Below are 25,231 nucleotides of genomic sequence, written 5' to 3' on the forward strand. Positions count from 1 at the left end.
ATCATCCTTACTGAGTTTTGTACCAATTGCAATTGGGGTTACAATTGGCTTACAGTTTTGCATCCTGAACCTTTTCAATATATCGTTTGCATACTTAGATTGACAAATGAAAATGCCACCTTCAGATTAAGTTACTTAAATACCAAGAAAATATTTCATTAGGCCTAGATAAGTCATTTCAAATTATGTTTTCATGCTTGTCTTAAAATCATCTATTGAGAGATCTCCAGTGAAAATTAAATCATCAACATACAAGCACACAATCAAAATTTCACTATCCTCGCTTACTTTTGTATACAAAGTTGGCTCACTTGGACTCTTGATGAATGCATTGCTATTCAGATATTCATCAATTCTACTATGCCATACGCAGGGTGCTTGTTTCAATCCATATAATGCTTTCTTTAATTTGTAAACTTTACCTTCATGACCATCAATTTCATATACACGAGGTTGTTTCACATAAACCTCTTCTTCTAGAAAACCATTTAAAAATGCAGACTTAACATCCATCTAATATATTCTCCATTTATTTTGTGCAGCAATAGCTAATACCATTCCTACTATGTCAAGTCTAGCTACAGGGGCCAGAGTTTCATTATAATCAATACCAAGTTGTTGACTGAACCCCTAAGCTACAAGTCTTGCTTTATGCTTTTCAATTTCACCTTCAACATTCACTTTATTTCTATAAATCCATTTAACATCTATAGTATTTTTACCTTCAGGCAAATTTACAAGTTCCCAGGTATTATTTCTTTATATAGCATCAATTTCTTCATCCATGGCTTTTATCCAAACTTTTTCTCTCACAACTTCATCAAAATTTACTGGATCATATGCAAGTAATGCAAAATTTGAAACTTGATCTACTTCATCATTATGCTCATATAATTCCTTTAAACTTCTAGTCTTATGACCTTTAATTCTATTCTTCAATGTAGTTATTGTAGGATTAGAATCATTACTTACCTCTGATCTTGTTGTTTGCTGTCCACCATGACCTGATGGTTCGCCATGTTCATGATTTCTTGGTGTTTTGAATTGTAATGGACTAACTCTTGGTGATTGGCTTACTGGCGTGCTTGGATCAGGTGTATATGGAATTGGTTGTCCACCTTGTGATTCTTGCTCATCTTCATTATTATCTACATGAGATAATACAGTTGTCTCCACAACAGATTTACCCATGCTTCCATCCCAAGCTTCTTCTTCCTTGAACTCAACATCTATACTGATAATATATTTCTTGGTGATGGGAATATAAAGTCTATATGCATTATACTTGTTACTGTATCCAATAAAGATACATATCTCACTTCTATCATCTAAATTCTTTTTCAGTGCTTTAGGAACATGTGCATAAGCAACGCAACCAAAAATTCTTAAATGAGATATATGACAAATCTTACAATTCCATGCTTCTTTGGGAACTCGATCCTTAGTCAGACTTTTGTTAAGAATATAAACAAAACAAGCTACTACATCTACCCAATATTCATTTGGTAGATGCTTCTCCTTCAACAAACTTCAAGCCATATTCATAATAGTTCAATTCTTCCTTTCAACTATTCCATTTTGCTATGGAGTATAACATGCAGTAAACTGCCTCTTGATTCCATGTGATTGACAAAACTCAATGAAATTTGTTAGCATATATTCACCACCGCTATCTGATCTCAAAATTTTAATATGATTTCCACTTTCCTTTTCAACCATAGCTTTAAATCTTTTAAATACTTAAAATGCTTCAGATTTCTATCTCAAAAGATAAACCCATGTTTTTTACTGTAGTCATCAATAAAAGTCAAAAAGTAAACATTACCAACCAAAAGAGGTGTTTACATTGATCCATATAAATTTGTGTGAACAATCTCCAAAGGATATCTCGCCCTGTATGAAACTCCAGATACAAATTTCTGTCTATGATGTTTTGAAATTATACAACTTTCACATGAGCTCGTTGGTTGTTGAATACTCGGTAACCCTTTCACCATCTATTTCTTCTGCAACAAATTTAGACCACCAGAATATAAATGACCATATCTTAAATGCCATAACTATGACTCGTCGAAATTGTTAGTTTTGTAAGCATTCAAGGATGGAGTCAATTTATTTCTCATTATCAGTGGAAACATCCTATTCTTTGTCATTTCTATTCTTGCTATCAGCTACTTACTTGGGTATTATTCAATGATAGTACACACATTATTCTTGAAGAACACTTTATATTTTCTCTATCAATTGTCGAATGCTCAATAAATTTCATTTCAGGTTGGGTACATAATAAACATCATCAATTGTTCTTCTATCACCATCTCTAATATAAACAACAATCATTCCTTTTCCTTTAACACATACCTTAATATTATTACCCAACTTGACTTCAGACTGAATATTGGTGTCTAGATTGGAAAACAAATCTTTGTTTCCTATCATGTGATTGATGTAGCCACTATATAAAAACCAAATATCATTCGAACATTGTTGAGTCACGCTACAAGTCATAAACACTGGCTTCTGATTGTCTTCAAATTCCTCTGAGATATGTGCAGATTGCTTACCAACATCTGCCTACCTCTTCAAACACCTAGTAGCAAAATGCCCATGTCTTTTACAATAATAACATTGAACTTTGCACATATCATACCTTTGATTTCCTCGATGCCAGGTTCTATTGTAACTCCCCCTTAAATGAAGAGGATGTTGCTGAGATTTCTCTTCATGATCATAATTATCTCACGGAAGTCTTTGATCAGCTACTCTGCCACCTCATCTTCTATTAATCGATCTTCCTCTATGAAATTGAAGCTGAGTTTTGAAGGCATTCTCCAACATGCTATCATCATATCTTGACATCCTAGATTCACGTGCAAACAACGAACTAGTCAACTCTTCAATTTGCATTTGACTTGTGTCCTTGAACTCTTCTATGGATACAACAATCGCTTCAAATTTCTTTGGAAAACTTTGAAGGACTTTCTCGATCACCCTCTTGTTTGAGAGGTCTTCTCCATATTGTCACAACTTATTAACAACACTTATGATTTGAGTCATAAAAGCATCCACAGTTTCACTGTCTTTCATTTTCTGATTCTTGAAATCTCTTCTCAAATTCTACAACTTGAAATTCTTTACCTTCACTAGACCTTGATAACAGGATTCAAGGATGTCCCATGCCTCCTTCGAAGATTCTACATTTGATACTTTTGAAAGTATCATGTCATCTAAGCCTGGTTGAATAAGGCCAAGATCTATTGTTCTTCTTTTTGTTTTCTTTCATCAATGTTCATTCAATATTTGTAAGAGTCGTTGCTGTTGCCTCATTAGTAGGCTTAGGATACCCATTAATAACAAATCCCCAAAGATCATGAGAACGTAAAAATGTTCTCATTCGAATAAACCAGGAATCATAAATTTTCTTAGTTAAAATAGGAATTTACTAAGAATTATTAGTATTGGATGCCATCTCTCAAAAATTATTGAAAAGTTTAGATTAAATTAAAACAAAACAATCACTATAATACTTTCAATTTCTTTCCAACACCCTTCCAAAGTACCCTTACAAATACTGTCTATGAAAAAAGCAACTTTAAAATTCCCCTTTTAACTTCCTTAATTCAATATATAAATCAATTTTTTTTATTAAAGAAACTTCAATGTGACTTTAATCGATATTGTCTTTCAAACTTTGTAAAGGGCTTTGAAAAAAGACAATTATCCACACTGTTGAAAGATGTGTACATAGTGCAGATTTACATCATTGGCCAGCAGAATGTAGATTTACCTCACTCCCTGGAAGAATGCAAAGTATGGCTCCACTTCACCAAATTTCACACAGAAATGTAAAAGTTTGTTAGTCTAGTCTGCCACATCACTGAACTGCTCGAAACACCTTTGTTGCGCAACTGAACTCTTCCACCCAAATCTTTAGTCTTCAAAGTTGATGTCAACATACAGATAACAAGAAATTATTGAAAACAACTCGCTCATTTCTCCACGCAAAAGTATCACAACAACACTCTACAAACTTCAAACTTATCTCAGCTATGTAATAAAGAAACTGTTCTCTCACGTGCTCCATGTATGAAGATGCACATATTTACTGAATCATATAATCCAGTCATCAATCCACTAAAATAGCTAACAACATAACCATACAACACACAATGTCACGCTGCGTGAGTATCCACATGACTTCACTCCACAATTTTCACACTTACTCAATAGGTTGTGGCTTCTTGGCTAATCTGCCTCTGATACTAGATCAAAGAAATAGAAATACAGAAATTTAGATAACATTAGCTACAACTTCTTGATTACACAACCAAAGAAATTACACAACCAAAAACTGAGAGTGAATTCTATTCCTCTGCTCAGTATATGTATTTATACAAAATTTAATGTCAGTTACAATAATTAGAATATTAGTTTCCAAGGCAGTGCTGCCCTTTCGTTTTTGCAAGCAGTGAGGTGGTGATGACTTGCGGAAGAATGAAGAGCCAAGGTAGTGGTAGTCGTGAAATAATTATTCTTACATGGCTGAAGACTGAAAATTTATATGTACAATCTACCCTCAAGATTCAATAACCCGAAGCAAATGGAGAAGCAATGTGCGGTGAAATAGCAGACATGTGAGACCCATCTAAATCCAACAATTGTCGCTCAGTTCGGCAATTTGATGGAATTTTCCATGGTTTCAGTAACGAAATATATAGTTTTACAAATTTTTATCACAATTCGATGGAATCCCCATCGTTTCAGTAATGGAAATATAATTTTTCCAAAGTTTTATCTTGTGACTGAAGGAAGTAAGCTCTGAAAAATCCCAGATTTGTTTTGTCAGTGGGTTACATGTTGTAATGTAACAGAACATCAAAAAGGTTCCAATCAACATTATATTCTCCTTTATTGCCTAAGCCAATTTGTATCTAGTTACTTGATGCAACTTTTATCGAATTAGATAATTAAAGTTAAAATTAAGTGATTTATTCTAAACTAAGTATTTTATTTTAATGATACATGCCATCAGTGTCTTTTACTCGAATTTCGATTAAAAATGTTCACATTATTAATTTTAAATTGAATAGAGTTTTTCAAATGAAACCCTATTTCTCTCTCCATCATTTTTTTGTTTTTAAATTGAACAGAGTTTTTCAAATGAAACATTGTTTCTCTCTCAATCAATTTTTTGTTTTAGATATTTGATAGAATTAGGATCAAAAAAATATGGATGGGTGTATTAAACAATATACATGACAATAAAGCTATTGGATAGATAATAATTTCAACAATTAACATATTAAATGTCCATCTGCCTCGGAGCTTCTAAATATTTGTTTTGTTTCTTGAAGAAACCATCTCCACCGATGGTCTAGGCGATCGAGAAGCTTCTCCATTGTGTATAAAAAGCCCTCTTTGTAATCGAATGGACAAGTTCTTGTATGTTTGTGTTCATTTCTGAGTTCTATGTCTGCGTTCTCTGATTTGGTACCAGAGTGAGGTAACTCTCAAGAGCTTGAGTTTTTGTGTGAGTGATCACATTGAGAGTGAGAGATCACTGAGGGTATGTGCAGAGAGTCTGTGTGCAACAAGCTTCTCATGGAGGGTGTATTGGCTAGAAGCTTCTCGTGAAGAGCATGAGATTTCTTTCCTGTGTGCAGATAGTGTGGGAAATTGCTGAAGGAAGAGATTCCTAGATCACCATGTGTACGAGTTTTTTGCTATAAGTAGAGCTACCTGAAGAAATTTTCTTATCTGTAGATAAAAGAGGAAATGATGTGGAGGGTATCAGTTGTATAAAAGAAGCTTAGATTTGTGTGTGGAGTAAACCAGGGCGGGGAGTCTAGTTTTTAGTGTCCAACAGTACATTCAAGAAAGCCAGGGCCGAGCTCGAGAAGCATTAGGAAGGTCCTTGCTTTTATTTCTTTGAACTCGTGCAGCCTTTGAAGTTTCTTTAAATTAGAAAAATTTTAGTTTAATACTCTTCTCAAGCATGGAAATGAATGAAAGTTTGCAAGGCCCCAAAATTTTAATGGATATAATTATTGAAATTCATCTAGCATTTAGATTTAACATATGATACACTGTTTTGTTGGTTTTGTGATGAAAGATTTATGGTGCTTTTGGTGAAATATGATTTTGGTGCAAAACTAAATTAATCAGATGATTTTGTGTTGTCTGAGATGTGTTTTGATAATGTGTTGAAGTGTTGTAGAGGGGACTTTTTTTGAAAAAATCCTTAAGGTGAAGAATTCATTTTTGGAAGTAACGATCCATTCTTTGAAGTAAAAGTACGGTTATGCTTTGTGTTTTTTTGTGATTATGAAATAAAGTAATATATAAAAAAAAAAAAAAAGAGAAGGGTAAGGAGTAAGTAAAAATTTGTTTTTAAAAAGGTTAGGTGTTACTATTTGTAATTGAGTAAAAAAAAACAAAAAAAATTAATTATTGAAGTTGTGAAAAGTTTGTAGATTCTAACAAGTTAGATGGTGAAAATTATGAAAATTGGAAGTTTAAGTTGCAGACTTTAATGGAAGCCTATAATATATGGATGATTGTGTCTCGAGCTGAAGTCAATCCAGTACCCCTCAAGCCACAGACATTGCAATTCAATATTGGGAGCAACGGGAAAACAAAGCAAACGTGTTTTTGCGGATGTCCATTAAGGACAATATTATTCCACACATTAGAGAGTGAAAACATCCAAGGAGACATGGGACACTCTCAAAAATTTGTATGAGACGAAGTCTACAAATCGAATATTGTATTTAAAGATTAAGCTTCTTTGAAATAATATGGAAGAAAATGAAAATGTACGTAATGTTATTTCTAGAATTAAGGATCTAAAGGATAAATCAGGTTACCTTGGTGAAACAATATCTAGCATAGACTTGGTTACTGTGACATTAAATAGAATGCTTGATGAATATCAAATGTTGATCACTTGTCTTTCAGCTAGAGAGAAGGCTCATACTTTTGATGATTTGGTAGGTAGACTTATGTAGGAAGAAGAGAGGAGAAGAAGTATTAAACAAAAATCTCCCAGTTCAGATTTAGCATTAATGGCCAAAGGGAAGTAGTCCTTCAAAGGCAAACAATGGGAGAAAAATAAAGGAAAAAAGCCATAGGTAAAATCATTTCAAGGTACACCTTTACCAAGGACAAGCGTCAAATCAAGTAGAGATGGTGTGTGTTATTACTGTGGAAAAGCTAGTCATTTTGCTAAGAATTACATGAAAAGAAGTTCTGATCAATTTAAACAAAGAGGGCACTCGGGAAATTATGTTGATATAGATCAAGCAATTAGTCATGACTTTAACAATCTTAAATTGTATGTGTACAATGCTGCTTTATCAGCAGAAACGGATGATGATAATGCTTGGTTTATAGATTCTGGTGCACCAATACACATGTCATGCAAAAGAGATTGGTTTGATACTTATCATGGGATTAATAATGATGAACACATCTATTTAGGAGATAATAGATCACATGCCATTAAAGGAAATGGTGATATAAGTTTATGATGCCTAATGGATAAGAAAAGCAAATTCAAAATGTGGTGTATGTTCCAGGATTAAGGAAGAACTTAATTTCAGTCTCCACTATTACAGATCAACATTTAAAAGTTGAATTTGTGAAATCACGTTGTTTGGTAAAGGATGTGCAGGACAACTACAAGGTTGTTTCAAAAGAAATAAGAGTTGGAGGATTATACAAGTTGGATGTAATGAATAATGGGCATCAAGCCTTGGCATCAACATGCATGTCAAATATAGAGCTTTGACATCAAAGGTATGGACACTTAAATCATAATGACCTAATATTACTACAAATGAAATTGATGGTAGAAGGTCTTCCAAATATTAAGGGTGAACACTTTGAATGTGAAGGTTGTGCATTAGGAAAACAACATAGGGAATAATTTATTGTGCATGAAAATAGAAGAAAACATGAATTACTTGAACTAGTGCATACTGATATATGTGGTCCAATGCAAACTAAGTCACTTGGTGGAGCATATTACTTTCTTATATTTATTAATGATAGCACTAGATACACCTCGGTGTACTTTATAAGAAACAAAAGTCATGTGTTTGAATACTTTAAAGAATTCAAGAGTATGGTTGAAAAGAAAATAGGAAAGAGCATTAAAATTCTTCAATCAGATAAAGTTGGTGAGTACACTTCAGGAGCTTTTATCAAATATTGCAAACCAAATGGAATTATGCAACAAGTTACAATACCACATACACCTCAGCAAAATGGAGTAGCTGAGAGAAAGAATGAAACATTAGTTGAATGCGCTCATAGTATGCTAAAAAGTAAAGAACTTTCTAATAGTTTTTGGGCTAAAGTAATTAATACAACTGTATATATTAGCCCTACTAAGTATCTTGAGCACAAAACACCATTTGAATCATTTTATGGTTTTAAACCTAAAGTTAATCGTTTAAGGATATTTGGATATAAGGCCTCTGCTCATATTCCTAAAGAGGATAGGAGAAAGTTAGATGCGAAAGCCATCAAATGCATTTTTATTGGATATTGTACTAATCAAAAGGCATATAAAATGTATAATCCAAGTACTCACAAGGTTTTTAAAAGTAGAGATGTTATATTTCATGAGCATGCAAATAAATAAATAAAAGAGGATGAACATAACGTATGGCAGCCACCTTATGACAACTTTAAGGAAGAAGAAGAAGTTGTGGAATCAACTCAAGCTCAAGAACACATGAACATTCCAGAAGACATGCCAAGAAGTCAAAGTCCACATAGAAGTGATGAAGGCACTCCACAGAGAAGAAGAAAAGGATAAAGTACTTCACAGTGTAATGAACCTCTAAGAAGGTCAACATGACAGATTCAACCCCTATCAGGTATAAATATTATGCTTTAATGTCTCAAGTAATGACTACTTTTGAGCCCTTAAATTATGAACAAGCTAAAAATCATAAAGAATGGATGGAATATATGAAAGAAGAATATGACTCTATAACGAAAAAGGAAACTTGGGAATTAATAGAATTACCTGAAAATAAATTCCGTGTAGGATCAAAATGGTTGTACAAGATAAAATTTAATGCAGATGGTAGCATAGATAAGTATAAGGCAAGATTGGTTGCAAAAGGTTATTCACAAAAAGAAGGTATATATTATGAAGATACATTTTCCCCGGTTGAAAAAATGAATACAATCAGAATAATGATAGCATTGGCAAATAAATATGATTGGAAGCTACATCAATTATATGTGAATTCATCTTTTCTAAATGGTGACTTAAAAAAAGAGATTTATCTTGTTGAATGAGAAGGATTTGTAAAGAATGGACAAGAACATCTTGTATGCAATTTAAAAAAGGCCTTACATGGACTAAAACAGGCACCGAGATCTTGGTATGAGAAAATCAAAAAATTCTTCTTTTAGGAAGGATTTAACAAAAGAAAAAATGATCCTCATTTGTATGTCAAGATAGATATAAATAGGGATATAGTGTTACTCTCTATATATGTTGATGATCTAATAATAACAGGGAGTGCTGATAAATTGATTAAAGATATAAAAATGAAGTTATCACAGAAATTTGAAATGAAGGATCTTGGTCAGATGCACTATTGTCTAGGTCATGAACTATGGAGAGATGCTGAAAGGACTTTAATCACACAAAGCAAATATACAAATGAAGTACTAAATATTTTTCATATGAATGGATCTAAAGCAGTGAGTACTCCATTTGAGAAAAATATCAAATTGAGAAGTGAAGATGAAACAAAAGAGGTGAATGGAACATTGTATCAACAATTAGTGGGAAGTCTGAATTATCTCACTACCACTAGATGATGCAATAAGCATACTTAGTCAATTCATGGCTAAGCCTCATTAAAGCCATTGGATAACTGCAAGAAGGGTCCTTTGATATTTAAAGGGAACTATCGATTTTGGTATTGAATATACTAATTCTTGTAATGTTGAATTGACAGGTCATTTTGATTATGAATCTAGATGACAAGAAATCCACCACTGGATACGTCTTCAATATATGATCAGCAGCTATATCATGGAGCAGTAAGAAACAGGCAACAATTTCCTTGTCATCAACTGCAGAGTGTAAAGCATTATGTAGTACCACCTGTGAAGCTATATGGCTCATAAGAATACTTGAATATGTTGATGAAGATCAACAAGAACCTACAATGATTAGATGTGATAATCAAAGCACCATCAAACCGGGGAACAATCCTGTATGTCATGCAATGTCAAAGCATATAGAGACACAATATCATTTTGTAAGAGAAAAGGTCCAATCACAAGAAATTGTTGTAATATATTGTAATACAAATGAGAATGTAGCTCACATATTCACTAAGCCTCTTGGGAAGGCAAAATTTGAGTTTTGTAAAAGTAAGTTATGTGTTGTAGAAAATCCAGATTATGTTGTCAGCCTAGCTGAGACTTAGACAAGTAGGCATGTCAATTAAGAATACATATGTGTCATATGTATTTTGCTATAGTGTATTTGTGTGTTTGTCATATGGTTGGAATTAAGGGGTAATGTTGGATAAATAGTAATTCCAATACCTAACATATTAAATGTCGATCTGCCTGAGCTCTCAGAGATTTCTTTAGCTTCTTGAAAAAGCCATCACCACCGACGGTCTAGGTGATCGATAAGATTCTCCATTGTGTATAAAAAGCCCTCTTTGGTAATCGAATGGATAAATTTTTGTGTATTTGTGTTTAGTTTTGAGTTCTGTGTCTGCATTCTATGATTAAAGGGTGTTGTGAAAGAAAGTGGAGAGCCCTTCGTCAAAGGTGTACATTGGCTCAGATCTATGTTTGTTGGCATTCGATACTGAAAATTGGGGTTGGTTATTTTGATTGGTATAGTTTTAATTCCATTTTTTTATATTTATTACGAGAGGTCTTCGAGAAAAAATTATTCACTGAAAATTAACTTATTTTCGCACAAGTCGAGTCAAAATTTTAAATATTTTTTTTAATAAATGTAAACTATATGATATCAACCATTTCAGAATTCTGAGCAGTATCTTTATAATTCCTATTTATTTCATACTTCAAAATTCCTAATAAGGTTTATCTAGGTTGAATAATGCTGGTTTGGCCAACTAAAGAAGTGATGATAGTTACCAATGTTCTGCCTCAAAACCATGAGCAGACACTTTGTTGACGAGAGTCCAAATTACAGTTGCCTCAATTCCCCGTCGATACAATTAAAAAGCCTCACAGAGCTAGAAATAACTTATCATGGTTCTCGCTCGTCTACGATTAGAAGCCTTCAATACAATAAAGAAACAATGGTGTGTCAGTACCTGCGTATCTTGATATTTTCAGAACTGTAAAGGTAAGTTTAGAAATGTAGATGTTGAGGATAATTAAACGATTTAAAGACAAATCTTGAAAATTGAATTTTATGTTATAAATACATAACAACCTATACACACTACCCCTACCGAGGAATTACCATTTGATAGTCATATCCAGGATGGCCTTATCAGTGCCCTCCACGGCCTTCGAAGTCTTAATCCACATAGAGTCCCCACTGCGTTTGATAGTATTTCAGAATTCGAGGGAGTTTGAGGTCATCACTGAAATAAGAGAAATGTGAAATCCTGTAGTAATTTGAAACCCTTTGTCACGACGTGCCCAGCTTCTACTTTGCCTCCACTATTGTTTCTCCAAACAATGCTGGAGGATCCAATGAAAAAAATGGACAACACATCCGTTCATGCAAGGATCAAAGCAACTGATCCGTTCATGCAATAGTGCCCATAAAACGATACAATCCCAAATGAAAAGAAGCCTCTGGCACGCGAAGGCCAAACGAAAAGAAGTGGAACTGACTCTCGTTTACTCATCAACGTTTCAAATAAATCACTGTCAGGTTAAGAGTTCAATGCCACAAAATTAAATAATTTTTTATTCATCGCTTGGTTCTCCCTAGTGCCACAACCCTCGATATGAGACTCAGCCAAACGAAAAGAAGTGGAACAGCCACCCATTTTCTCATCCACGTTTCATGGTGGAGACATAATTGCCGTTACATCAAAGCCCGTAGGTGTTAGTAAATAGACACATCGCTAGATTTAAGCACATGCCAGGAAACACACGGGAGCATTGACCTTCTACACTGCCATTAACGGAGAGCCAACAATCTCCCCCCCCAACGTGAGCCCAGTGTGTTTCGAACTCGAGACCTCTGGCTTTGATACCACTTCTTGGAGACATGATTGTCGTTACACCAAAACCAACAGGTGTTAGTATACAGACACATCGCTAGGTTTAAGCACATGCCATGAAACACACGGAGAGCATTGACCTTCTACATCGCCATTAACGGGGAGCCAACATTTCAAATAAATCATCCTCATGTTATGCCTTCAACACAAAATTAAATAATTTTTTATTCATCGCTTGGTTCTCCCCACAGCCATAACCCTCGATATGAGACTAAGAGGAAGGCATATTCTAGGTTTATTCGCCCATATCGAATCACCAAATTAAATTAAAGTAAATAATAAAAGAAAGCGACTACGCCCACCTCGGGTGGATATAGATACGCTTAATGGGAAAAAAATAATAATTAAACAATATGAAACAAAATAATAACTAGGAACTAGGAATTGCACTCAGAGGTGCAAAGGAACATCGAAAGTTAAAAAAGCTAATCATTTTGTTTTATATTATCAATGTTGTTTTCTATTCTATTTCAATTTCATTGTTTTTTCCTCTCTTCCCTTGTTTCTCTAGCTCATTTTGTCTTAACTTTGTTGTTTTTATCTTTCTCTGCATGGAGGGTGAGGAAAAAGTAAAGAGTAAACTTAAAGGTAGTATGCATAAAACAATGATATTATGCAGAAAACAAGAAAAGGTGTAAGGATCATCTTTGGCGTGCAAGCGTCAAAGCATCTTCAGTTTGGCCCACTCGATTAGTTGTTCTGGGGCATATTGTACGATTCTGTCACCAGTGAAAATTGGTTGGATTTTGGGTGTTTATTCATGGCATTTGATGCCCTAAATTGGTTAAAACAATTCCAATTGGGAGGGGTTTTTCAACCCCTACGCCGAGGAGACTTTGATCTACATACACCTAATTAGGCCTGGGGCCAAGAAGGATATGAAGAGGATCTAATTTATTTTGACTTGGTTGTTGCCATATATTTTATCTTTGCAAACATAAACTAAAAACAATAAAAATAAAAAATATTGAAAGAGCAAGGGTATTTAGTCAACCATTAAAACAAATTCAAACATCTAACTTAGGAGATGTTCTCAATTTTATTATTGTAGTGCCTGAAGCACATCCATATCTAGGCAACTAGTCGTTTTAGCGCGCCTTGCGTGGGTATATTTCATGTGTCAAGTCTGACGGGTGAAAATTTCACTTGGACTTGGTACTAACCTTCATCTATTTCAAACTCATTCAATATGCATGTAATTGAACACAATAGCGGGATCTTGGTTAAGAGCTTAACACTCCATTGAGCGATTGGACCATTGTTGGATTGATATTGACGAATGATTTTAAAAATGGAGAAGGATTCAACCTCCAGTTTTAAAAGAGATGAAAATTCATCTATATCTGTTTTAGAACATGAGGGAATGTCTGGAAGTGAAGTGCAAGTTGTTGATGTAGAGGATAATGATTTATCAATGCTATGACTAAGAATTTCATAGGAGGCACCCCTATTCAAGCTTTTGATAATTTAACAGAGGAGGAGAGGAACTCAAAAGAACAGATGGAACTTGTTCCTCTATTGATTAGGGGAACATTAAAGTTTTAACAAATTAAGGGTGTAAAGTGGTTGATTTCTCTGTGGAAAAATGGGCTCAATGGAATTCTAGTAGATCAAATGGGTTTAGGAAAGACGGTGAAAACTATTGGTCTCCTTGCTCATCTCAAGGGGATGGGCATGCATTGGACCTTTTTAATAGTTTCTCCTCTTCGAACTCTCTCGAATTGCGTGAATGAAATCAATAGGTTTTTTCAAAGCATGAATGTTATAATCTATCACGACTCCAAAATTGAGCGACAAGAGCTAAGGAAAATCCACATGCCTCACACAGTGGGCCCAACATTCCCTATTATTGTCACTTAATATGAGTTTGTTTTGAATCATAGCAAGGCTTTGGCTCGCTATCACTAGAAATATATAGTTGTTGATGAGGGACACCGATTAAAAAACTCCAACTGCAATTTGTTGAGGGAATTGAAAACCTTACCTGTTGAAAATAAGTTGTTTTTCACTGAAACACCCCTACAAAATAATTTGGAAGAACTTTGGTCATTGCTCAATTTCATTTTTCGTTAAATATTCACATCGGGTGAAGAGTTTAAATCTTGGTTTGATCTAGATGGGAACCAAAGAAATGGGATGAGGTAGGAAGAAATTGAAGAGAAAATAGGACTTCAAGTAATTTCAAAGCTTCATTTGATCCTTAGACCATTTCTTCTCAGAAGGCTAAAAAAGTGGTTGAGAAGTCCCTACCCATGAAAAAAGAGATAATTTTATATGCAGATATGATATAAAATTAGAAGCACACCCAAGCTCATTTGGTCAACAAAACACTTGAGGTTTATTTTCACAATAAATCCGAAAATGGCAGAGACCTAAAGGGAAAGTTGAACAATTTGATGATTCAGCTACGAAAGAATTACAACCACCCTAATCTTTGGGAGTGACAATTTGATCAATCATTTGAATATCCACCAGCGGAGCAGTTGGCTAAGAAGTGTGGTAAATTTGGTTTTCTAGACAGACTATTAACACATTTGAAATCTCAGAAAGACAATAGGTTGATATTAGCTCAATGAACTAAAGTACTTGACTTGATGGAATATTATCTAAGTGTGAGAAGGTATGAGGTTTGTCGCATTAATGGAAGTGTTAAGTTGGAGGATAGGAAAAATCAGATAAGGGATTTCAATGACCTAGATAGAAACTTTTGTATAGTTTTACCAAGCACACATGCTGGTGGTCTTGGAATTAATCTTACTGCTACATACACTTGTATTATCTATGATAGTGATTGGAATCCTCAAATGGATATGAAAGCTATGGATCGATGCCATGAGATTGAACAAACATGACATGTACATGTTTATAGGCTTATCGCAGCCCACTTTGTGGAGGGTCACATGCCTAAAGTAGTGTTTGGTAAGATAAAGTTGGAGCACTTGGTGATTGAGAAAGGGAAATTTTGTCAGGAACAAAATACCAACATGCTAGAGGAATCAGATCTACTTGCTTTGATTCAACAAGAAAAAGATGAAGAAGAGGAACTCATTGAGTGTGAAATTAGTCAATCAAATCTTGTTAGGTTGATGGACCGTTTTGATATGCTAAATGATTAATCTGAACATGCAAGTGAAAATGTTAATACTCTTCCTCTCGAGGGCCCTGGTTGGGAGGTAGAAGGATACAGTGGACAAGGTGGTAGTATGTTGTCTTCAATTAAAAGGCTACCAAAAATTCTCTTCTGATACCAACGACTCGAATTTATATGGTTAGTGTAATAAACCCATTCATCACTTTCAACAATCAAACAACACTCTTCATACTTCAAGAATTTGAATCAAGAAGCTTTTCTTTGTGAATGGAAAGTTACTATCACAACATAAAATTGCAAAGCATGAATATTTTCTTACCCTAATTTATTAAGATTTAAGTTGTAAAGCATGAATCTTGTTTCATACTAATTTATTAAGATGGCTTGTGGGGAATTATCTCTCCATTGAAGACCATGAGCTATTTCCCGAGATATAAGATTTGATGGAGGAATCTCATATGACGCCTGCGGATGTAACTGGACATCTCAGGAGTGGGGATCCCACCAGTGCCCTCCATAGTCTAATTCAAGCTCTTGAAAAGGCTAAAGAAAGAATATTTTCGGCAACCATTGCACGGATTATTTCCCCTGTGTGTAGAGAATGTTTTTGATGATATGTTGTTGATTGGAAATGAAAAATAAATTATCCAGTATTTGAAGACTCAATTGTCCTCCAAATTCAATATGAAGTATTTTGGTGCTGCGAACTATATTTTGGGCATGGAAATTAAAGGAGATCAAGAAAAGAGGAAGCTCTCGTTAAACTGGAGGAAGTATGTAGAGAAAATATTACAGAGATTTAATATGCAAGATAGTAAACCGGTAAAGGTTCCTATTCTTATAGGTGTAAAGTTATATGTTGAACAATGTCTTGAGATAGAAGAATAGGAAGAAGACATGTCCTATGCTCCATATGCGAGCTAAGTCAATAGCGTAATGTATGCAATGGTTTGCACTAGACCCATGCATTACACATGCAATGGGAGTATTGAACAGTTTGATGTCAAAACTAGGGAAGGAGCACCTAACAACAATGAAGAAGGTTTTTAGGTATTTACTTGACATTAGTGATTATGGTTTGTGCTACCAAGGAAGAATAGTATTGGACAGAGTTTTGGACACGCATGGGTTTGTTGATGTAGACTAGGTTAGTGATCTAGATCAAAGAAGATCTACAAGTGGGTATGTGTTTAACCTATTTGGAGGAGTAGTTAGTTGGATGAGTTAGAGGCAGTATGTAGTGGAACTTTTAATTATAGAGGTTTAATACATGGCAACCACTCATGCAAGCAAGGAAGTAGTTTGGTTGCAGAGACTGTGTTCAAGTATGTGGTTTTTGCAGCAAGCTATAAGGATAGGCTATGATAGCCAAAGTGTAATTTTCTTGGTTATGTACCCTATTTATCATTCGAAAACAAAGCATATTGAAGTTCAATATCACTTTGTGAGGGATATGGTTGAGGACAAAAAGGTGTTGCTAGTAAAGGTGGACAATTCGAAGAATGTTGCAGATACACCGACGAACTCTATGAGTACTGAGAATTTTTCTAGGTGTAGAGAAACAATGGGCCTTGCAGGCCTAAACCAAAGACTAAGCTCTTTTATGACCCCCTATGTGGAAAGAAAACAACAAGTTTGATAATGCTGGGTGTGTTTTATACTCTTTCCATAACTAGCTCATAGGGTGGACATAGGCCCCCTTATCAGAGGGTTTGCAGGGGGGCAGTAGCCCCCCTGCAGGGGATATGAGGTAGGGCCTCAAGCTTTTTTTTATGTGGACAAAATAATAGTTGGGTAGAGCTAAGGATGGGGGGCAGACCCAAGATGATAGGTAGAACTACCGATGGTTTCGTGCATGGCTTTTGCACATGGTTTTTGCCATGATGGTTTTCTCCCCATGGTATTTTGTAGATCTGGTCAATGGAACTATGGTTATGTTTTAATCCAGTGTTAATAGAGTGGGGTATATGAATCCTTTAACATGTATATATATGTATTGTAACATTGAAAGGAACATAATGAAAAATCAATATGGTAGTCTCAGTTTTGGGATCCAAGAGGAAATGTCTGTGTATATTTGTTTTCTATTCTTGTCATTGTTTATTTTTCTGTTTGAAGAATCAATTTCAGGTAATTTATATATAGGGTTAAAAGCTACAACTCACAATTTCTTTTTAGTTTTAGCCACGTTTTTCTCTTTTAAAAGTTGATATGAGATTATATGTGATGTGGACATCAAAATATTTTATTTTTGAATGAGAGTAAGTGAAATATTTTTACCACATTGGGTTCTAATATCAACAATAAATCGAGTGACCATAGTGAGGTTGGGATTATTGATGTTTTATAATGCTTTTAAGTAAATATAACTAAATATGCATATTCATTTTTATTTTTTATTATAACAGACATTGCTTTTCTATTTATAGAATATTTTATTTTTATTTTAAGAGGACATGTGTCAAATCCATGTTGAGAACAAATGGAATCACACATCACCCTCATATTGGGTTGCAGAATGTGCCTCTTTAGACAATAATATTTTTTTCAAATTTTTCTTGTGGAATTTCCATAATAATTTAGAGATGAGTGTAAATATCATATATTTATATTTCGTAAATATTTAGATGTTTCTATTCATATTTTTTTATTATATTTGACCACCAAAAAATATCATTTCTATTATCTATTATGATTATTATAAAAGAAAATTCATTCAAACATATGGCCACATCAATATTACTATTACAACATCTCCCGATACTACATTCTAGAAGCGAATTTTTGTGTAATAAAAAATACATTACTAAAATAGACAAGCATATATCTATCTTAACCTCGATATTTAAGCACCAATAAATGTTTTTAGAAATTTTTATTTTTATTTATTTAGTATTGCGTACTTTTATGTCCATCACTGGGGACATTTGCATCAGACTCTATCGCGACTTATATTTACTGTGCTGGAGATCTATCTTGTATCATGACTAGTCCTTAATGACATTACTTTGTGGTATGTTGTGTGAGTGGCCATTCTCTATTTTCTCAATATGGAGTATGGGTATGCCTACCTTCGGGCTGTAATTCTTTATGTATCTAACTATAATTTTACAACCTCTATTAGTCTTATGTGTGTCATTTCATAATCCACCTCACTTGGATATTCCTTTCAGCTACTTATACCTAATACAAATGAATGCCATGATTGTGGTAGTTCATTGAGTGATGAGATCACTAGTTCTTCGTCACACACAATTTCATCAATAACTTGTATTGGATCTCTTAGTCAGTAAATTTTGACAAAATATGAAGCCACTATATCATTCTTCCTTATTCTAATATCACGAAACTCATTTATTAAACTCATGACACGGCCATTGTTGTTGATGGCATACAAACCAATTAGGGCATCATACATCTTCTTTGAAGTCTCAAGCTATGATATGTATGTAATTAGATGATCCTTGATTGAGTCCATGATGATTCTCATGCAAATGATTCCATATTTCTTGTACATCCTCTTTCTTGCATCATTTGTAGGTTTAGTCACTTTACCTTGCACAATTTCCAAACAATCTTCCCTTGTGAGAATTAGGTTGATTCTTGTCTTCCAAGCTCTAAACTTAGTAGCCCCTTCTAACTTGTTCTCTAATTTCATAGAATCCATGGATGTAACTTGATTATAGATCGAGGGTTTATTCGAAGTGATCTCAAGGTAAGTCTTCTTTAAGAATAATCTCTTTTCTCTTTCCTTCACCAAAGCTCTAAAACCATGTTGATTTTCCTGGTGCAAACTATACAAGCACTTCTTTCTGAAACTTGATAATTACTTCCAATGATGTCGATGAATATTTTTCACTTTCAATGCATCATTAAGAAATTATACATTTAGAAATTAAACCATGGTGAAAATACAACAATAGAGATTACAATCCACAAAGAAACAACAAGATTTTACCATAGGAGAACCCACTAAGGGGGAAACCCAGCTAACATTTTCATTAGAGAATCAATGGAACAAGAGATGCATCAAAGTCCAACTAACCAGCAAGATGAAAACCACAATATGCCTCAAGATGCCTATTCGAACTTCACCAAATAACTTCAAGGAGCCTCTACACAAACTCGCTATAGGTTTTTATTAGGGCCAAAATTCAACCTCTCCTTTATCTCAGAATATTGGACCTGTGACTAGACTTTACCATAGAAATGTGAGACCTTCAATATCACACGTGCAAGGAAACAAAAGAACAAATATGTGAGAATAATTCTCTTAAATTTGACTTCTTCTTCTTCTTCAAATTGACCTTCTTCTTCTTTATCCCCATTCTCTATGATAGACAATAAATACACGATGAGATGACATGTGATTTTCCTTAGAGTGGAGATTAAGTGGTATCTATATATACATGTTGGAAGCGATTCAATAAGTCCCTTTTTGGCTGGCATGACTTCATCACTGGAAGGCCAAGCTGGGCATCTCTTGGTGTCTAAAATACAAATTTTCATTTTCATTTTCACGCTCTTCATAAGGTCATGAAGAATATTCCTTGTAAAATTTTCTTTTAAATATAAAATTCAATCAATAAAAAAATATTTTCTTGGAAGCTTGAAGCACATGCTTCAATTAATTTTTATTTTATCAAATACAATTTATATTGTATTATTACAAATACAAATGAACATTATGAAGATCAAACATAGTTACAACATTTAACAAAGTAAGTGTGCCAAAAAGTAATTTTTAGAAGACTCGAGAAAGGTGGAATTGGAGGCTTCAACACTCCTTTGTTGTTTTAGCTGAGAAGCATTGGGCCTGACAACACCTTGTGTCATAGTAACTTGAGGACCATAGGGCTAACAATGCATATCTGCCATTGAATTAGGGAATGTGAGCGCAAACTTTGGATGGATAAGACTTATCAAGTCATGTTTGATCACTTAGAGTGGAAAAGGATCAAAACATTCAACATGGTTAACAAAGTGTCTAGATTCAATGTGATCACTCTTGATAAAAACTTATATAAACAAGTTTTCCATAATTCATAAAGGGAGGATAAAGTTATAATGCGAGAATGGCACCAAAATTTTAACCCATAGTATACTTATGTGATAAGCTTGCGCAAGCAAGTCTTGATATCATTGATAGTAGTTGAGGAGGCTCAACTATGTACTTCTACTTGGTAGAATGCGAAGTGATAAAGAAATCTCTCATTTCATTCATGTCTTCCACTAATGTTCACATGTTTTATTTTGAGTTTATATTTATGCATCATAGGGCTTCACTCAATGAAACTGTGACATATCACGTGCGTTTGTGGCATACTAAAAAATACCCTTAATTTGGCTACATATTGGAAAATACCTCTAAAAACCACATTATTTAATGCCCTGCCAATATGAACCCAATACATCTTTCCAATTTAAACACCCTACTTTCACTAGATATTGTAGGTATATATTTTTTCATTAACATTTTTTATACTTGCCAATATAAAACCTTTTACCCCCTATTATATGCTCAATATATTATGTAGTTTTTTCCTTAATATAAATATCCCCCAATATGAATGCACATGGTATGGTTTTCTTCCACAATGAAGCCCCTTTGGTATGCATGAACTAATCTTTTGTTTGTATGGAAAATAGTGGTTCGGTTTCTCTTTTGTGTGTAGAGATTTAGAAGTAGGAGCGGGAGCTCATGTCTCTAAGATATCTCCTACAAGTTGACAACATCAAATAGATTTGGATTCCCTATGATAGGAAGGTAACCTTATTCATTTTCTTCATGATTTTTTATTGTGTGTTTCGGATTTCTTTCCTTTTATTGTATCACACTTTATTCAAACACCCTACATTTGGTTAGACCTTGTACATGTTTGTTGCACCTAAAGCAACTCATTACTGTGAATGAAATTTAATTGTGATAATGGGAGCTATAGATCCAAATATTTTTGTTTGGATCATGAAACATAGAGAAGTGGTGGTGTCTAAAGATATTGTTGCTTTAGACCCGAATAGCCACTAGGAGAAAATTACCTAGTCTTTCTTCCTTTAAATGGGTTATATTCCACATGAATACCATAGGTCTCATAAACCTGAATCTTGAAAACCAATGGTAACTTGATTGAGTCAAGTTTATTTGAACTACCCTACAAATCCTCCCATACAAACTTGACTTAGGGAGAATAACCTAGTCCTAATCACTCTCTCGAAGTCCGTATAAAAAATTTACCATCTCTTTAAATACATGAATAATTGGCCACTATATTTTTTTAATATCTAAGATACATTTTCTCATACATGGTTTAGCAACCATCTCATCTGAGATTTCACATTCTCCCCACCCCCCCAATGTAAGGTAGGATACCAATACACTTGCCACCCTAGTACTTATCCATGTCATCTATTCCACAACTTGTTAACTCCATCTGCCACTAAACTACATGTATGCCAAATCAAAATCTTAAGGTCTTTAAACAATCGAACTAAAGCTAGCATACGAGTACACCAACTATCCTCATACCTATCTAAGTGGTTCATTCTGCAAGTTGTGTTATCATGTTCTTCTGCACAACATGTATTCCTAAAAAATAGGTATTACAAATTCGTTGGGGAATACACTTTCCTATGGAAAAATTCCATAAAAAGAACCAAAATCCCTAAAGGTGTTCACACACCAAATTTTTTATCAAACCACTGCAACTCTTATCTCGCGTTGGCTCTTTCGTTAAGCTTCAACATCATTGACTCCATCTTTATTCTTTCTCTTTTCTATGCCACCTCTCTCTCTCTCTCTTTCTATATCTCTCCCGATCCATACCTTAACTTGGGGCTTCAACATGGCTTTCACTCATGGCCCATTCAATGCCCATTATTGTGTGATGCTCACAATAGCATTATGCTCGAATTATTTTCCTCAATCATGAAACCATGCTAATACTACTGCAAATTAATTTATATGTTCTTCTATGATGTTGGCTCACTATGTAGCCACCTCTAGTTTCTCTTCCATCAACATCCACTTCATTATCTTCAAAAATATCGCTCTTTGAAAAATGATTGTAGAGTCATCCCTTGGAATTTGATTCATACACCTTCTCAAATGACTTGATCTCTAATACAACTCCTCTCACTTACAGCTTCTACTAGTCCACATCTTTGACCACATCTTTAGATAACCTTGTTAATTATTTTACTGATGCTTCTAGCCATGTACCAATGTGACTTTATAACTCAACCAAGGAACATGATTTACCTTTATGGGTTTTATTATATACCCTTTTCCCATGCTCTACTACCTTACTATCATCCACAACCACAACCTGATAGTAACTTGTCTAAATACGCCCCTACTCATAATGTGAACGCGACTTAGAGAACTCAATCTAATGATGTCATATTTGAGCGTCAAAATAGTATTTGGGGTTTTTTAACCTTCCCAAAAAATTCTTCTCTATCTTGACATGCATGGGGAGGACATTACACAACTCCTTCAAAGCAAATGCAACAAATCCATGTAACCACTATATATGCCTCCTCCTTCACTACTTGTTTCCTCTCCACCATGGAATACCATAATCATTGTCGTCACCTTATTTATGTGATATATGTTGTGGATTGTCCCAATCATGTGGTGGCATTGGAAAAACTACTTTGAGGGTTTCAGTCCCATGCAACATAAGAATACAAGGTTTAACACCTCTTCTTGGTTTTTGGCCTTCAACTAGTTGTGACTCAAGGATGATCAGTTATGCATCAATCAAGTTGTTTCTAACTTTTTCCATGGATTGGATTATTTTTTGTGGAATTGTTGAAATATGGAAACAAGAATATTCCAATTTAATTTTTCCTTGAATTAAATTGTGAATTAAAATCGAATTTAGTCTTAACAGCTTCTTGGAAATAATTAATTAATTTATTTTAAATTAATTAGTTGGAGAAATTCAGGTTAGAAGTCTTTCTGAAGTCATGCAAGAGTTATCCCTTTAATTAAGGAGATAAGATTGAGTTATATTTGAGATGTAATTAGTTAACTCAATTTACTAAGTTAAGTCCAATTAAATTAGTTCCAACCTATTTGAGGAACTAATAGTGAGTTAACAGTAAGTTGATGCATTAATGCACTCAACTAGTGCTACTCCAGTTAACTGAAGGTTCCCTCAACAGAAACTCGTGCATGTCTATTTTGAGAAAGACCCAGTTGATATTAAAGTTCAAGGACAGCGTACTATCAGTTGCATGTGTTTTCTCATGGAGAAAACTCATGCATGCAGTCAAGGATTCATCCTTGAGGATTGCGCAGTTTTGAAGGAAGTTTTCCACTTGGTAATAAGGAAATCATCCACAAGGAACAATGCAAGGAAATAGGAGCTTGGAGGTTAGAGAGGAAGGCTGAAGAGAAGCCAAAATTGCCTGTGAGCATTTGTGAGGATTGTACTGAGAGCTGGCTAGCTGTGAGAGCTAAGGATTTGTATAATTCCTATGTATTTCCACCATGTATGATAATACAATAGTGTGGGGTTTTTAGCTGAGGCTTTCCCCAAACTATTTTCATGTGTATTGTGCCATTGATTCTTCTTCTTCTGGTTATATTGTTCAACTTGATCTTTAAGCTTCCACAAATTGATAATGGAAGTAGGTTATAGTATTATGTTTTGATTTATATTACATTATCGGGTTAACCTATAAAGATTTTCTACATGGTATCAGAGCTGTGAACAGTATACTGAGAAGAGAATTCAAAGTTTGAAGTTTGAGGTTGCAGGTGCAAATCGAATTCATATCATACTTCAAGGTTGGCCAATAGTTTTCTATGGATTGAGACTCGAGTATGCCTTGGAAGGTAGCTTGAATTACATATCATGGAAAGATAGAATGGAGACCTTTGTATTAGAATGCAATGGCTTGAAGGAATTCATTGATCAAGAAATCCCAAAGCCGGCTTCAACTAATGCACAAGAGTTGGCTGAGTGGGAGTAGTGTGTGGCGAAGGCAAGATGGATCATCCTTGAGGGAGTTCGAGACCATATTGTCTCGAGTCTCCATGAGAAAGATACTCCATTTTCAATGTGGAAGACATTGAAGGACCTCTACCAGAATAGTAGCAACCAAAGGAAATTGGTGCTCAAGGATAAGCTTCGAAGAATCAAGATGGAGAAGGGTGATACAATTTCCACATATCTGAACAAGCTCACCACCTACAGAGATGAGCTTGATAATGTGGGAATAACTATTTTCGATGATGATATGGTGAGCCTCACTCTCCTTGGCCTTCCAAAGAGTTAGAATAGCTACCAGGACTCTGTGAATGGGAGGGAGAAACTATCAGATTGGGAATGACTGTGGTCGAATCTTATGCAGGAGGATATCAGGAGGAGCACACGAGATGGTTCTTCATCCAAGAATGACGATGAAGAAAATCTGGCCTTAGCAAGTAAGGCAAGGAAAGGGAAGGGGAAGGCTTCCCATTTCAAATTGAGTTCTTCTCATGGAGGGAAAAAGGGTGACATGTGTAAAGTAATATGCTTTAATTGTCACACAATGGGACATTATGTGACTAATTTCCCATCGAAGAAGTCCAAGAAGGGATCCTCGGAAGGATTGGAAGGTGAGGCATTAGCCTTTTAGTTCGAAATGGACTTTACCTGAATCGCATGCATGGTGTCATCGATGATGGGTTGTGTCTGGTATCTTGACAGTGGAGCCTCATTCCACATGACCGGTGATAAAAATTTATTCAGTTCCTCGGAGGCGAAATACCTCAAGATGCACACAGAGATGGGTGACGACGAAAGGTATAGTGTTTCAAGAGTGGGCTTAGTTGCTTTTGAGAGGGAGAATGGAGCTCCTCTCACCTTAGCAGATGTGATGTATG

The 25,231-nt window shown here is 34.7% G+C and overlaps 1 protein-coding gene and 1 pseudogene across 1 annotated transcript; one reads left to right on the forward strand and one right to left on the reverse strand.

Annotated features, from left to right (window-relative positions):
- Positions 1 to 759: 759 nt before the first annotated feature.
- LOC149257737 (uncharacterized) lies at positions 760 to 11,556 on the reverse strand. The gene is made up of 2 exons (XM_089386640.1): positions 11,489 to 11,556; positions 760 to 1,528 (listed from the first exon to the last, which is right to left on the reverse strand). The coding sequence occupies exons 1-2, from the start codon at positions 11,554 to 11,556 to the stop codon at positions 760 to 762; spliced, it is 837 nt and encodes a 278-aa protein (XP_089242766.1).
- Positions 11,557 to 13,682: 2,126 nt separating this feature from the next.
- LOC149257738 (chromatin remodeling protein DDM1 pseudogene) lies at positions 13,683 to 15,508 on the forward strand (annotated as a pseudogene).
- Positions 15,509 to 25,231: the final 9,723 nt, after the last annotated feature.

The sequence above is a fragment of the Pinus tabuliformis genome, chromosome 6 (assembly GCF_031772625.1).
Source record: "Pinus tabuliformis cultivar Carrire ecotype Pingquan chromosome 6, CPIR1, whole genome shotgun sequence".
Lineage (NCBI taxonomy): Eukaryota > Viridiplantae > Streptophyta > Pinopsida > Pinales > Pinaceae > Pinus > Pinus tabuliformis.